This window comes from Dipodomys ordii, unplaced genomic scaffold (assembly GCF_000151885.1).
Source record: "Dipodomys ordii isolate 6190 unplaced genomic scaffold, Dord_2.0 Scaffold21, whole genome shotgun sequence".
Lineage (NCBI taxonomy): Eukaryota > Metazoa > Chordata > Mammalia > Rodentia > Heteromyidae > Dipodomys > Dipodomys ordii.
The window spans coordinates 6,976,565-6,992,793 of record NW_012267237.1 but is presented as its reverse complement, the minus strand read 5'-3'; the positions used below and the strand labels follow the sequence as shown (position 1 = coordinate 6,992,793).

Below are 16,229 nucleotides of genomic sequence, written 5' to 3'. Positions count from 1 at the left end.
TAAGGAAAAAAGAATGTTTTACTTGGAGTCAGCTATGTTGCAATAAAATTGGTCTTTGTTTTACATCTTGGAGACTCAATGAAGAAACCCTCTTAGTCATTATAAGAGAAGATTCTAGAGATGACCTTGTGATTTGGATTCACCCATGATTGATGTCTCTGACAGACAGGACCGGACATTCCTCAGGGGATGCTTTCCTAGGACAAAAGTGTCCTCACAACTTGCGGCTCAGATTGCTTACCGGAGAAGGAGGTTCTGCTATCCATTTTGTTTCAGCAGCCAAGCTCTGCCCCGTAGCCTTCTGAATGTCACCCACCAGCAGGACCTTGTAAGCTCCAAGGAGGAGGCCGGACAGTGGTCAGCCTTAAAAGAGGAAGAGATCTACCAAGGGAAAAGAGTTTCAAATGGGTTCCTGAGATGATACAAAACACTGTGAGAACCGTGATTGAGATGATGGCTGGCTGGCTGGCTGCATGGCTGGATCATGGATGGATGGGTGATGGATGGATGGGTGAATGGACAGAAGGTGCAGCTATAGACATAAGCATACACTCAGAATTTTATTTATTCCCCTTTGAGCAATAGACAAGAAGAATGTGTTCATTGTTGAAGGTAGAGTTCTCCTGACTGTAAGTTTCTGTGTGCTGGGGGGACTGCCCTTGAACAGTAGCCCGACACTGGTAGGAAAAGTTCCACAGCAATACAAGAACAAGGACCACCTTCTCATGCCTGCAGCCAGGAACATCTGTCCTTAGCTCATCTTCCACGGGAATCCCGATGTCCCATACTGCAGGCTCTAAGACGATCCAAAGGTACTTCTATGCCCATTTGGACTTTGACAGGTAGACAGAAACTCCCGTTCAGCCAGCACTAACTGGACACGTGAGCATATGGGACAGTCGGTGTGAGGAAGGTCACTATTCTTTGAAGGGCAGGTCAATTACTGGTATAAATCAATTACGTATAAGAGAGGAACTTTCACTTGCTTGGGAGAAGAACTGTGTGCAGGCCATTCATGGCATTCATTTACACACAACTTGCTAATTACAAATCATTGCCTATTAGCTAAGACCAATTAGTAGGGAATCGCGGAATCTTCTGGAAAGTGGTCAAACGCTATTTCTGGAAGAGTGCTTTATCATTTACCCCAAGACCTCTTTCCGAGTCGCATGGGCGTGGAGGTCTGTGTGTCCAGATCTAGGCACTAGCTGAGGTCTAGGCACTAGCCAACCTCCTACCCCCACCTTGACCTCATCCTGAGGGTCTAGAGGGCAGGCACCTGGAGAGAAATCTCAGAGGACTCCAAAAGGAAAGGAAGCACTCAGCCTCCCCTCCATGCTAACACATAGAGCCAAGCAATGCCCCCACCTTACTCCCCCTGTTGTCTGCAGGCTCCTGTGAGGGCTTCACAGCCCTGCCATCCAACCGCACAAGTCTGGGGAGAGCTGAGGGGGACGGGGCTCCAGCCCTCTCTTTAACCAGAGGCTTCAAACTACCACAGCAGTCTCAGATCCAATCTTCTTATTGCTGTTATCCTTATTGTTATTATCCTTAAGTAGTTGTACAATGGCATATCAATTCAACATGTGAGTTTGTGTGAGTGTAATGCATCTTAATCAGTAGTTTGTGTGGTGAGTATACCGCATCTTAATCAGCATCACCCCTTTCACCAGTCTCCCCCTTAATCTATTCTTGATGGCACCAAGTTTGGCTGTATTTCAGTCCTCCAGAAGGCAAAATATGTGGTGTGTGTTATCCATCCAGGGTCACAGTCATTTAGGCTAGTGTGGGGGAGAGGCCTGACCTCAGGGCAGCCTTGGGCCCCTGGAGCAAACACACACACACACACACACACACACACACACACACTAAATGTGATCACTAACTTTAGTATTGCTGCTCGAGCAAATCATTTGGTGGTTCTCTGGAAGGTTAAACAGAATTCTCCCTGACTCACTGCTGACTCTACCGGAAAGAAGCAAAAGCAGCAATTCAAATCAGCCAGCAAAGGTAGAGAGTTCAGCACCTAGATGGATAAATAAATGCAGTCCTGCCCCCACAGGGAAACAGCAGATATTGAGTCTCAAAAAACAAAGAACATGGCTGAACCGTGAACACATTATGCTCCATGAAAGACACCAGACCCCAAGGACAAAAGACCTGGATGACGCCAGTCAGATGAGCCTTCTAGAAGAGGCAAAGTCCTAGAGATTCCAAGTGGAATGGAGGGGGCCGGGAGCAGAGTGCTCCACAGGAAGGGAAGTTTAATGGACGCAGAGTTTCTTTAGGACGGCAAAAAGTTGTGACAATTGAGTGATGATATATACATATGTGTGGGTGTGTGTATGACACTAACACCATTGAATGAAATGGTTTTAAACGGTCAGTTTTATATTAAATACATTCAAATAATAAGAAAAGTATTATTAATAATAAAGCATAACGTTACATGGAATGATAACTATGGACCAGGAAGGAGCACTTTTGAAGAGTGGCAGACACACACAACGGAGGATACTAGCCAGCCGAGTGTCTCAGTGAAATCTTATCATCTGTCACAACACGAGAAGGCTCTGGAGGACAGTCCACTCAGTGAACTAACGCTGGCCCCGAAGGACAAGAACAGCGTGTCCTCAAACGTAGAAGCTGAAGAAGTTGGTTCCATGGAGGTAGAGAGCAGAACAGTGGTCAGTAGAGCCTAGGACAGATGGAGAGGAGGTGGGGGAGGGGGGAAGGCTTTATAGAGAGGTCAGCTAAGGGTGCCAGAATGTCCAAGAAGCATCCACTGTGGTCCAATAAGCTTCCACGTTCTACAGTACAACAGGGCAACTTATTCACAATGGTTTTGATTGGGTTTCATGAAGAGCTAGAAGGACATTGAAGATTCCCAAACTCTAGGAAACAGTAAGATGCTAATTACCCTGATCTCATCACACACACTGAGTGCACATGGGGTAATCAAGTAACCAACACACACACACACACACACACACACACCCCATAATATGCACAACCAGAACCAGAAAACACTCAGGAAAGGCAACCGCAGTGGAGAGCGCCTGGGGGGTTCCGTGTCTTTCCAGAGGGAGAGGAGGGTGGCAGGTGGAAGTCGCTCACTGGGGGCTCCTGTGTTCCCCGCAGGTTTCAGCACAGCCCGCCCCCCAGGAGCCCAGCAGGAAAGACTACGAGACCTACCAGCCATTTCAGAATTCCACGAGAAACTACGACGAGTCTTTCTTCGAGGACCAGGTCCACCACCGCCCCCCGGCCAGCGAGTACACCATGCACCTGGGCCTCAAGTCCACCGGCAACTACGTAGACTTCTACTCCGCCGCCCGCCCCTACAGCGAACTGAACTATGAAACGAGCCACTACCCGGCCTCGCCCGACTCGTGGGTGTGAGGCCAGGCGGCAGGAGGCGCTGCGGAACAGTGCATGTGCATGCATACCACAACACACTTCTGTTTCTTTTCTTCTTTCCCTGCCACTTTAGTTTTTCAAGCCTGTTCCGTAGGAAGGCTGTGATAACCAATAAGGAGATAGCCAGAGCTATTTTAGAAAGCTAAACTGAATGGAAGGCTAACTTGGAAATCGGTAGAACGAACGCTAAGGCAATCCTAAATAGGGCAGTGTCCCTGCACCGACCTAGTGTGAGCTTAGAGTCTTACAAGTGCTTTATTCTGGAGGTGGAGGAGGAAGGAGAGAGGGGGGAGGGAGGGGAGGGGGCCTGGGGGCGGTGGCCAAGCACAGGGCAGACGAGGTTCCACACTTGATGGGGGACGGCTTCGCACACTTTCTTTACTCCCTTCATCCGTGTGACTCTAGGCTACAAGCTGCATCGGGTTCCTCTGTACAGCAAGATGTTCTCTTGCCTTTTGTTAAAGCATTGTTGTAAAGTATTTGATGTACATTACAGATTAAAAGAAGAAAAAAGTGCATTGTGTATATTACACCAATGCTACCCTGTTCCCTCATCTATGGTTCTAAATATTGCTTCAATTTCAGACTTTTGAAAGATGTATGGATTTCCAGGTTTTTTTCCTTTTCTTTTCTTTCTCCCAGTATGTTTTAACAAAAATGAAAAGCAAAAAAAAAAAAAGGAATATTTAGCAGTATTGTTCGTTCTGATATGTGAATTTGTGAAAACTAACCACGGCACCCAGCATTTGGGACAACTAACATCCATCATCCCACCCTCCTCCTCGTCAAAGAAGTGCTTTGTCACTGCCTAAAAATTTTAGATGTAGATATTTGAGATAGATTTTTTTTCATTTATACCAGTTTTCTTTATGATGATCCAGTGTTAAAAGAAAATAAATTCCAATTGATCTGTCATCCACATTTGCTAAGAATGTCTATTTCCAAGGATCTTATCTTACAAAATACACATTCTTGCTTGTGTGTCTGTGCGTGTGTGGGTGTGTGTATGTCCACGTACGTATAACAAAAAAACAAACAAAAAAAAACAGAAATGACCTGTGTGAGATTTTTGTTTCGGTAGAAGTGACTTCATTTCACTTGTTCATCTTGTACAAACTTCTGTTTTGGGGGTTTTAGAATCAATGTACATCAGTCCATTCCTTTTGTACTGTATTCTTCTGATCATCTAGTGACTCAGGATATTAGGCCAGCTGAGATAAAGTTATAGGATTTTCACACGTTCACACATTCTTGGATATTAACTCTTTCTACAGGTCAATTTCCTTCCACATTTTATGTCCTCAGAACACGAGAAACCATGGCCAACTCAGTAGTTTCCCCTTGGGGCCAATTACTTGAAGTATCTACAGAAGATGTAAACTGCTCGCCTGATCCTATCACCCCCTGACTTTTCTGTTCATCGGACAGGGAGCAGTAGATAATTACGACCTTGAAGCTAATGCTAGACTAGTGGTGAAAAGAGCTAGGAAATAAGGCTAACCATTTCAAAGAACGTGGGCTGTGGGTTAATTAGCTTTGCTCTTTAGATGCAAGTGACTAAGGCCAATAGGTGCCTAGTAAATGTTAACTGTTCTTGGAAAAAATAAAAAATAATCATGAAAGAAATTGGCTGCCATCTTCCTTTAAAACTTGCTCCCTGTCTCTCTCCAAAGTTTAACTCAGCTCCAAGTCTAAACAGCGGTGCTTGCTTCAAGTTTGACAACAATCCAAATGTACTTGATTCGTGCAGATTTTTAAAAGTGGCAAGTTCCTTTCTAGCACGGAGCAGTCGGCAGAAACTTACATTTGAGTTGTCCTATAAATTCCATGTACATATTGGACCTGGTTTTCGTTACCAAAAGATTTTGTGTTTTTGGATTTCCTCAAAGAAATGCTTCCACCCTTCTAGAGAGAAAAACCTGGAGTTGAGGACAGTGTCTATGCCATATTGATTTTTGTAGAATGAAATAATCAAGTAATGTAGAGAGTGCAGTATAGACATTACCTTTGTGTAACCTAATAACTGTTTTTACCTTTCCAAACACTCAGCAATCGCTGTGTGCTGAGGGAGATGGATGTCTTGCTGTGCACGCCTTCCTAGCAGGAACTTACTTGCTTCTTTATGATTTTGATCTTCATGGTTCACATCAGCAGCTTGAATGACCAAGGTTGTCCTTGATCTCTGGGACTCTTTGAAGGCAGGCTGTGAGTAACTCATCCATCTAGAAGCCTCCAGCATCAGAGCTACAAAAGGAAAAAAAAATCAGAGTTGTTCATGCCAATTGGCTTATCTTGTTTTCATCCATACATGGTGAGAGAAAGAATACAAGATAGAAGAAAAGGTTAGGGGAGGAGGGATGGAAGGCAGAAAGAAAAGGGGAAGAAAGGAAGAAGAAAATGGGAGGAGAAAAGAAAGGGAGGGAGAGAAGAAAGAGAAGGGAATGGAGGGAGAGGAGAAGGAAGGGTGGGGAAGGAAAAGGAATGGGATGGATGGATGGATGGATGGATGGATGGATGGATATGCATGCATACATGGGCAGAAGTTTTATGCAAACTGAATGACCCCTAGGCTCCCTTGGCAAAGAAGGTTGATCAGTAGCTAGCTTATTTGTAACAGGGATAAATCTTTGATTTTTCCCTTCATTGTGCTGCTGACTGACTAAGACTCTCCTGGGCTTCAAAAGTCTTCAGATCCTTGGTCATCCTACTGAGATGAGAATGGCATTCTTAAAACAAGAAGGGAAAACAAGAAAATGTCTTGTTCTTTATAGTAGAGAACATATATACTCAATGCACTTAATAGGAAACAAAAATCCAGACATTCTGCATGCAAAAATAGACAATATACTCAAGGGTGCTGTTCACCAAGTTAAGGGACACATGAACTATTGTCATTTTGAATAATATTAACATTTTAAATAAGATCTTTTCGTATTAATTCAATTACAGTGTTTTACTTTTTGTGGTGCTTGGGCTTGAACCCGTTTGCACCCATTTTGCAAGCACTGAATCAGTTGAACTATGCCCCAATCCTCTTGTTTTTAGTCTATCTTTCCAATTGCATTTTGTGGGCTGGGAAGGTGGCTCAGTGGTAGAGTGCTTGCCTTGCATGCCTGAGGCCCTGGGTTCGATTCCTCAGCACCACATAAGCAAAAAGAAAAAAAGCCAGAAGTGGCGCTGTGGCTCAAGTGGTAGAGCGCTAGCCTTGAGCTGAAGAGCTGAGAGACAGTGCCCAGGCACAGAGTTCAGGCCCCACGACTGGACCCTCCCTCCCCCCAAAAAAAAGAAAGTATCACCAATTGCATTTTGTAACTTTGTCTAGCTGGCCTCCAAATCATCATTTTCCGACCTCTTTCTCTCAGGTGGCTGTAATTGCGGGGGTGTGCAACCCTACCTGGCTTGTTCCCACACAAGAATACTTGGATCCTTGCTAACAATCATAGTTTAGACAATGAAATGTGACAATAAAATATGCATTCGAATTAGGCCAGTTGACTTCAGACACCACTGGGTGCTACCTTTGGTGGAGGCATGAGGAAGACACACATTAGGAAAAGCTACTTTTTAAGGAAAAAGTGTTTTTGACGGTAACAAAACAAGAGTAAAACCCCCAAAACTTCATTGTATTTGTCCTGTCTTGTTTCTCTGACTTCAGCTCTCCCCACTGTCTGACGCTGACCCCCGTTCCCAGGGACTCAGGCCCCCGACACTAAGGGTCTGGGCTGCAGAGTTCTCACACCGGCGTGGGGGACTGATGGAGCTCTCCCTTGGGTGCACCCTGTTCACACCTGCGTGAACGCTTTCACAGGTGCTCCTCCAAGGCCGTGGAGCTTTCTCACTGGCCGACCATGGAAAGTGCAAACAACCCCGCTTCTCTCTACCTGAGAAAGCTGTGCGATTAATGTAGTGGCAGGCAACTCCCCCGGCCTGCTTGCTTTACTTCTGAACCCAAGGCCACTCTGCACTCTGAATGACAGAGAAGAAAGCAAGTCAAGTGACCCTGTGCTTCAGCGGTCTGCCGGCCAACACCCCGCAGGGGGTTCTGGGGAAATCTGCCTGCTGCCCCCAGCTCTTCTCAGTGACTGCACGGCCTTTCCCGAGTGTCAGAAGAGCATTGGGAGTGAAATCCACAGCAGCTCCCAGCGAATCCACCCCAGCTTCACCTCTGCCTTCCATCAGCCCAGGAGCCAGGGGCTCTGCCCTCCCCACATCTCAAAGACCAACAATTATTTCACAACTTGCCAAGGGGCCAGACCCCATGTTGCCTCAGAGCCCTTGTGGATTGGGCCTCCCAGGACAGGACCTGCTGGGGTGCAGGAGATGTAGGATGCATGTCGGGGTACGTCAAGAAATCTCCAAGTCCCTCAGATTTTCCGTTGTCTTGAATTCAAGTCAACTAGTCTATGAGTTCTTATTAGGGGTCCCAGAGCTAAATATCAGATCTTAGTAGCAAGTCCCTTCCCATGGTGCATTGCAGGCAGGCCCTGGTCTGCAGGACGGTGTCACATGCAGAGAATCCCATGCAACGTGTCTTTGTAACTGCCAGAAATGAAGTGCCAGGAGAATCTGAGAGGTGCCAGGTTGCTTTCTTGGGAGAAGAAGACCCTGAACTAGAGATGGGGAGTCACATCCCCTTGTGCTGGAGTTGAACGGTGAGCTGGGATAGCACATGCATGGAGAAGAAGAGATGAAGAAAAGAGAGACCTGGTACGGGGCAGATCCCAGGAGGAGAAGCAAGATGCAGGCAGGGAGACTGAGGCAGAAAGCAAAGAGAGATGCACAGACAGGCAAGGAGGGACTTCCATGTGAGGAGAACAGCAGTTGTCACCAGTACTCTCAGCAGGTGACAAGGAGGAAGAGCATGAGAAGCAGTCTTCCTGGGCTGGTCATCCATGGACCCCGCAGTAGGTGAGGTGAGTGCGGAGGTGAGGTGGAGGCTGGCACTGGGCTGCCACCTGAGACGAGCCCTGGCCTGGGTATCACGGAGTGAAGAATGCTGTGAGCATCGGAGTCAGCTTACCCCCCCGGGGGAACGGGGCCCAAGCTCATGAAAAACCCAGTGGATCAAATGAGGTTCAAGTGCATACCCCCAAAAATTCAAAGACAGACCCTTCGATTTGCCTGGCACCGGCTAGCCTTTATCACACCTTATCACTCCTTCTTTGTTCTGCTTTCTATAGGTGGAAACCTAATTCTTTTTAAATAATAGAAGGTAATGCAGTTGTGACATAAAGTCGAGGCTCTTCGGCTTGAGACCTGGTTAGGATGCTGCCCAGCAAAGAGCCATGGGAGAAAGAAGGATGACTTCCCCTGGCCCACCACTTCCCCGGGGGCCTGCTGCCCAGGTAGCGCAGCAGGGAAGGAGTTTGCTCCTCGTCTTGGTCAGGTTAGCTGCGTGTTCCTCGAGCATCTGTTCATCCTGCATCCTGCACAGCATGCCTGTCATTCAAACACTTGCACCACAGTTTTCTTGGAGATCTCTTCCTTGAGTACCCAGCTCATCCCGTTTCTCCAGGCACTGTCTCATTCATCTCAGGTGTGGTCAACCAGAAAGCCTCTCCCCTGGCAGAGCAAACACCACATCGTGTGTTCAGGAAATTTGTGGAGTATGTCCACATCTTCACCACAGCTTCCTCTGGTCACACATTCTGCGGGAAAACAGACATCCATTTCTTAATGGCTGCCAAGAACATGCTCTCTGGGCTGGAAATGTGGCTCAGTGATAGAGTGCTTGCCTAACATGTGTGAAGTGCTGGGTTCAATTCCTCGGAACCACATAAGCAGAAAAAGCCAGAAGTGGCACTGTGGCTCAAGTGGTAGAGTGCTAGCCTTGAGCTAAAGAAGTTCAGGGACAGTGCTCTAGCCCAGAGTTCAAGCCCCAGGACTGGCAAAAAAAAAAGTATCTTCATGCTCTCAAAATTGAGAGCAGACATCTCTGAGGCAACACACAGCAAAGTCACAGAGCAGAGGAACATGAGCGGGCTTTCATATGACCTTCAGAAATGCAAATCACTAGCCCTATGGAAACTCTACTTATAAACTAGCTGAGTTCACCTGTCATCAATAGAAAAACTGTTTATGATTCACTAATTATTGGTCTACACAACCAAATCAGTCCTAAAGACAGAGTTGAAAATCACCACCACCTCCCAACCCATATACATTTCTTCTAACTAGATTCATCCTGATACTCAATTGCTCAGAAACAAACTGCTCCCAGCATTGTTTACTGCAATCTGGACTGGGTCCTTTGGAACCACTGACCTCTGTACTCTTAGAACCAACTTGTCCTGAGCCTTGGTCACTGAAAGTTGGACACAGGGACAACTGAGGCTGGAACAGCTGAGATTCCTCAGGCATCCTTGAGGTCCCCACCAGCATGGCCTCTCCAGCAAGGATGCTCTGGGGGCCAAACTTCTTATGTGCTGTTTCAAACCTCCCCACATCTACTCCTCAAGACAAAGACCTGACATGCCAGTCAGGATGCATTCCATCAGCCAACACAACTGTACAAGTTACTCGGTTTCAGAGGCCGTGGTGAGAAAGAGACTGCTGTGGCCTCAGCCTGGCTTTGCCTCAAGACCCTGCCATGTGAAGTCTGAAACTTCACATTGTAGTAAAGGTTTGGAATTGTTTGCCTTTTTTTTTTAGGTCCTAGACTAAGACTGGAGCTCAGTATCTGACACTTTCTCTCACTGGCTAGCACTCTACCAACTGAGCTACACCTCTACCCCCAAGGTTTAGCATTCTTCTGCCTGAAAGCTGAGGTATGAGGGTGACAAGTTTGAGTCCAGTCTCAGCTACATAGAAGACCTAAAACAAGTCTAAAATTTCCCTGGAAGACAATCACATATCTCAGAGAAGCAGAAATGGATGAACAAAGAAGGGAATGCATTTTGTTGACTTGGCCCAAAAACGTGAAAGGGATTGATATGAGCTGACTTTTGTCCCTCACCACCCCCAAATTCTAACCCCATGACTCCAGAATGTGACCCTATTAAGTGACCTCACAAGAGATTCGGTCCAGTTAAAATGAGATCAGTAAGTACACTCTAATTCAAAAGGACTGGCTGGGGTCCTTCTATGAAAATGAAATTTGGACATATTCAGGGACAAGGGAAGCCGAGGACCCACAGAACACTGTGAAAGGGTGCACAAGTGGAGCCAACCCTGACTGAATCCTGACCTTGGACTTCTAACCACAGCACTACCAGGAGCTGCGTGTCAGTTGTTCATGCACTATGTGACTTCACTATGGCACCCCAGACCAGCGCTCACAGGGGTGATGCCACTGGATCCCACCCTATACCCCCAGCACCAGAGGGGCCACCAGCCACTAAAACTATCAAGAGCTCACCATGTGGCCATGACACTTCACCAAATGGCACAGGACTCCTGACTCAGCCGGCGTTTCTGCTCCCAAAAACATCCAAGACAGGTCACTGATGCTCTTCGCCCCAGCCCCAGCTGCCCTCCATGGGCTCCCTCTCTGTGCCCTTCAGCACCATCTTTAGGTGAACCCTTTCCTGAGGTCTCAGTGCTCCACAAGGCTCATGCATCCTGAGAAGCCCATGGTCCCGTCAAGGTTTGGGGCAGTCCCATGGGGCAAACAAAACCTCAGTAACATGGGGGATGTGGTGCCCATGCTATTCTTCACTGCTGTGATGGAATGCATTCGCTTTGCATAGTGAGTTGAGTAATTTATCCCCAGATTAGTGTCTCACCACAAGCCCAGATGTGATCTTTTTTCTTCTTTGTTTTTGCCAGTCCTGGGGCTTGAACTCAGGACCTAGGCTCTGTCCCTAAGCTTCTTTCTCTCAAGGCTAGCGCTCTACCACTTAAATACAGTGCATTTCCAGCTCCATTTTTGTAATTTATTGAAGAGTCTCACAGCCTTTCCTGCCTGGACAGGCTTCAAACTGCAATCCTCAGATCTCAGCCTCTGGAGTAGCTAGGATCACAGGCGTGAGCCACCAGCACCTGGATTCCAGATGTGATCTTATTTAGGAACAAATTTCTCTAGATGGGAAAAGGTCATATTAAGTGAGGGAAAGGTCATATTAAGGTCATATTAAATCCAAAGAGCTTGAGGAGAGAGAAGACAGAGACAAGGAGCCCTGTGAAGATGGGGGCAGGGACTGGAGCAAAGGGACCATAAATCAAGGGACACCTGGACAGTAGAGGAGATTCTTCCTCAGATCTTCCAGAAGGACCCAGCCCGGCCGTGCTTTGGTTTCTGGCTTCTAGCCCCCAGAGCAGTGGCTGGACCTATTTCTTTTGATTTAGGCCACTGAGCACCTGGCAACGTGCTATGGCTGTCCTGGAGGATAAAGTGCTTTGTTTAGATAAGATAATATCTGACCATGCTAAAGAGTCAGCTCTTATTTCAGCACTGACTTCTTCCCAGACCTCCCCCTCCCTGCCTTCTCCCACGTGCGGAGTTGGCAGTAAGGCCTAGAGCTCACATCGTCTTTTAGTACTTCTAGGAAAGTGTGGAGTTGGCAGTAAGGCCTAGAGCTCACATCGTCTTTTAGTACTTCTAGGAAAGTGTGGAGTTGGCAGTAAGGCCTAGAGCTCACATCGTCTTTTAGTACTTTTAGGAAAGTTGAACCACCAACAGGAATTTTTCCTAGTCCCACCTCTTAGACCCAAACCCTTCCTCTCGGCTGAGGCTACCATGAGTGAGTAAAAACCTTCTCAAAGCTTCTTCATGTGTGCTGTCAACCTACATAGCAGAGAGAGATTCCCCAAGGAAGACTGATGTGTTCTAGAATACACATGGGCTTATGCGAGGAGGTAGAGAAAGACAAGAGTGATGTAGCTCAAACAAAAAGAGCGTATATATGTTGTTTTCAAACAATTGTTCTTGGCTACAAAGATGGCGGCGTGTCAAGAGAGCGAGGTTGAACAACAGCTGCTGGTCGTGCAAACTTGCAGAGGTGTATCGTGGGTATCACTGTGGATTTGTGGTTCTGGCTAAGTCATTTGTGATCGTTGTTAAATGCTTAGTTCTGTGATTATTCCTATTTGTAGGCATGCATGCAGGAGATTTCCCTCCTGAAGCACATTGGTTTATGTTGTTAGTGAATCCATCTTAACTCTGCCGATTTTCACAATAGAGATCATGAACCTCACTACTCAAACCACATTCTGGGCATGGGGTCCCTTCTGCTGTTTCAGGGACCTGTACAGCACTAAGAAAGGAAGCACCTCTGGAAAGAACACCAGCATCGAATGACTGGCATTCATGGAAAGCAACAGAACCTTGGAGCTGTTCCCTTAGCATCTTGACTATCAGCCTTCAAGTTCAAGTTCACCGTCAGGCCCAGGTGCATCCTCAGAGCTCATCAGAAGAATCTCCAGAGGTCTTTTTTATCTTTTTGGGGGGTCCAGTCGTGGGGCCTGAACTCTGGGCCTGGGCGCTGTCCCTCAGCTCTTCAGCTCAAGGCGAGCGCTCTACCACTTGAGCTACAGTGCCACTTCCAGCTTTTTTCTTTTTGCTTATGTGGTGCTGAGGAATTGAACCCAGGGCCTCAGGCATGCAAGGCAAGCGCTTTACCACTGAGCCACCTTCCCAGCCCCTCTCCAGAGGTCTTTAAGAGAATCTGGCATCAGAAAGAGCCAGAGCACAGCCTGCGACAACTTTCTCCATGATGCCCCATAGCTTCAGTGTTTAGCTCACAACAGCCTGAACCCAATTTCTCTTTTGTCGTTGTTGTTGTTATAACTTTTATTTTGTTGTAAAGATGCTGTACAGAGGGGTTACAGTTGCATGAGTAAGGCAATGAGCACATTTGTTGTCAAACATAGTAGGAAAAACAAAAACAAAAAGGAGGGGGTTAACCCAATTTCTTAAGCAGGCTTCGATGGGGTTTTTCATTAGCAGCAGCCAGTGGCGCAGTGAACGTTTAAACACGGAAAAGTCCAGTGAATCTGCCCCAGGCACATCCCAACATTCCTGTTTCTGCTCCAACTCCAGCTGACCCTGAGACCTGCACTTGGTGGTCACTCACTCAGGCCATCTTCTCGCGTCAGTTTGAAGACTTTTTTTAGGCATGAATGATTGATGAGGCTTTGGGCAGCCAAAATGGACACCATAAAAGATGCAGCTGTGGTTTTAAAGGTACCACCCCTAGATTAGAGCCGCCGGAAAGCTATCAAGTAGATTTTTCAGGTCAGTGCATGTTTGAGGTCTGCAGGCCGGCTGCTCTGGACACTGAGCAATGATGATTAGGGAAAGCTCCATGCGTGAAAGAAAGGAGGAGAGGTGGCCAGGCTGGGAACCCACGCGACAGCAAGCCCGTCAGGATGCAAGGTGTCTCTCAGCACTTCATCGCTCACGATGCTTTTGTGGCAGGTGACTGAAACCCTGACCTGGAGCAGGAAGCAACGCGGAGTTAACGGACACAGGAAATGAAAAGCTGAGACGTCTTTAGGCTTCCGGGGGTGCCATGCTAGGCTTGTTTCTCTCCAGCTCTCACCTGTCGCCTGGTTGTGCTCTCTGAGTTCAGATGTAATAAGATCTCCAGGAAGTGTGTCCTCTCGGCCTTGAATGCATTAAGCAGGGATAACTCCAGGAAGCCTCAGAGAAGTCTCAGGGTATCTCATTAGCTGTTAGAGTCTCAGGCTCACCCCAAATGCTCCATTGTAGATGTGAGCATGGAAAACCCCAATCACATAAACACTTTTTAAAACAATTCTTTTGTAACAAGTACCACACTAGGGGCTTTGCTTTGTATTTCTTATATTGATTTTTGTTTAAAATTCCTAGGAGATTCATTTTGATCTTCTTGATCTTCCAGCCAGGAATGAGAGGATCTGGGAGGTTCCACAGCAAGTGGCAGGACTTGGCGGGCAGTTGAGTTAGTGCGGAGCTGGGGGACCCCTGGGTCCAGAGCAGAGCCAACTCACAGCACCCTCAACAGACATTCACCCAGCCACTCACGACCTTCAGCTCAACCAACACAACGAGGAACAAGAGAGTTCCCTCTTTAGCTCAACCTGATCTATATCCCTCTACACACTCCCTTTGTCAGGCCTCATTGATTTTGCTGAAGTTTTCTTTCAGTATATTCAATGTGCACATGACACTCCTGTGCATTCTGAGCCATACCTCCAGTCTGGGGTTTTGCTGGTTTTTGTGGAGACACATTCTCCAAGACTTTTCTGCCTGGGCTGGCTTTGAAGCACAGTCCTCAAACCTCAGCCTCCTGGGTGTCTAGAATTACAAGTGTGAGCCAGTGCACCCAGCCTCATAGCTACTGTTCGGTTTCTTACACATTAAAAAAAAAGTTCAGTGATGTTTCAACTTATTTCTATAAAGCCTCAGAAAATAAAAACTATTTTTAAAGTAATTGTTCCAAGTCAGATTGTAGACACTACTTTTTAACTGTCCTTTTTGTCTTTTCTTTTCCTGGGGATTGAACCCGGGATGTGGTGCTTGCTAGACAAGTTCTTTGCCACTGAGCTACAACCCAGCCCAAATGTAGACACTATTTGTAAGACACTCAACATTCTTGCAAGGATAAACAGCAGCTAACTCAATGTTTTCCCTGTCATGTCTATAGCCATCTACTTATTTGCTTTTATCCTCATTCCCTCACCCTGTTTCAAAATTTATGTAGCCTGGCCTATTAAAAAAAATCTCACCAAGTAGTTCTTGATGATGAAAGAAGTGGACCATCCAGAAATGCACACTTCTACTCTGAGCAACACCCACCAGAAACTAACACAATGAGCTAGCCACGACAGACTGCAGTGGGATTACTTTCTGTTAGAAAGGTGTTACTTTCTGTTAGGGAGGTAATGGGACTTAAAACTTCCTGACTTCTGGGCCCATATCTTATCCAATTGGATTCCCCAGAGAGACTTTTCCACGGTATGACACAGTTGGCACTAACCTTGGAGACTACAGGACGTTCATGTAAAGCCTGAACTCCCTACACTGCTTTAAAAGGATGCGCATTTATCCATTAAAAAAAAAAAAGGTCCTGGTAGCCAGGCACAGTAATTCGCACCTGCAATCCTAGCCATGAGGGAGGAAGAGATTGGAGGGATAATGGTTCCAGACCAGAGAGGGCAAAAATTAAATAAGAATTCCACCTCAACTCACAACAACAATAATCCTTGGACATGTAGTACACAGTTATTTCCAAAGCCAATGGGAGGATAAGGGGAGGCTGGACCCTGTGTTAAAACTAACCCAAACAGAAGGGGTTCGGGACATGGCACAGGTGTAGAGTGTCTGCCAAGATACTAAGTTCAAATCTAAGTACCACAAGACAAAAAGAAGGAAGGAAGGAAGGAAGGAAGGAAGGAAGGAAGGAAGGAAGGAAGGAAAGAAAGGAAGGAAGGAAAGAAGGAAGGAAGGAAGGGAACTTGGGCAGGAAATATGGTTTCTATGGTACTGACACCAGTTATTAAAATAAGAGCGATCACTAGGCTAATGAAGATTTTATTTCAGATAGAAAAGGCATTACAGTTGAATGTAGGAAGAAATGAGACCTGGGATAATTAATGGTCTCACTGCGTATTCATTTTGTGACACACAGATGGCGCGAAGTGAGGACTTTGATCTACTTGAAGCTGCTGTTTAAATGGAACCTTTCTTTATGTAAGTAATACCCCCTTTTTCCCAGCCACATCTTTGGTGATAATTTATTCCTTAGACAATGATAACACAACAAAGACAATGGTTCTTTCAAATAAGCATGGCTGACTCTGGCTTACCATGGGGGGGGGGGGTGGAAGGAGGTGTTACAGGACTGTTGGAAGGGCTGGAGGAATAGAAGGAGTCGGTTCCAGGCAGA

The 16,229-nt window shown here is 46.6% G+C and overlaps 1 protein-coding gene across 2 annotated transcripts in view; it reads left to right on the top strand.

The window, feature by feature from the left end:
• Positions 1 to 4,099, top strand: part of Ctnnd2 (catenin (cadherin-associated protein), delta 2) — a 349,057-nt gene extending 344,958 nt beyond the window's left edge. Inside the window, exon 16 of one of the 2 annotated variants that reach the window (XM_013013886.1) lies at positions 3,142 to 4,099. In XM_013013886.1, coding sequence (XP_012869340.1) covers positions 3,142 to 3,402 — 261 coding nt within the window. In that variant the 3' untranslated portion in view covers positions 3,403 to 4,099. The remainder of the gene's footprint in view (positions 1 to 3,141) is intronic. The other variant, XM_013013885.1, reaches the window with a different exon arrangement.
• Positions 4,100 to 16,229: the final 12,130 nt, after the last annotated feature.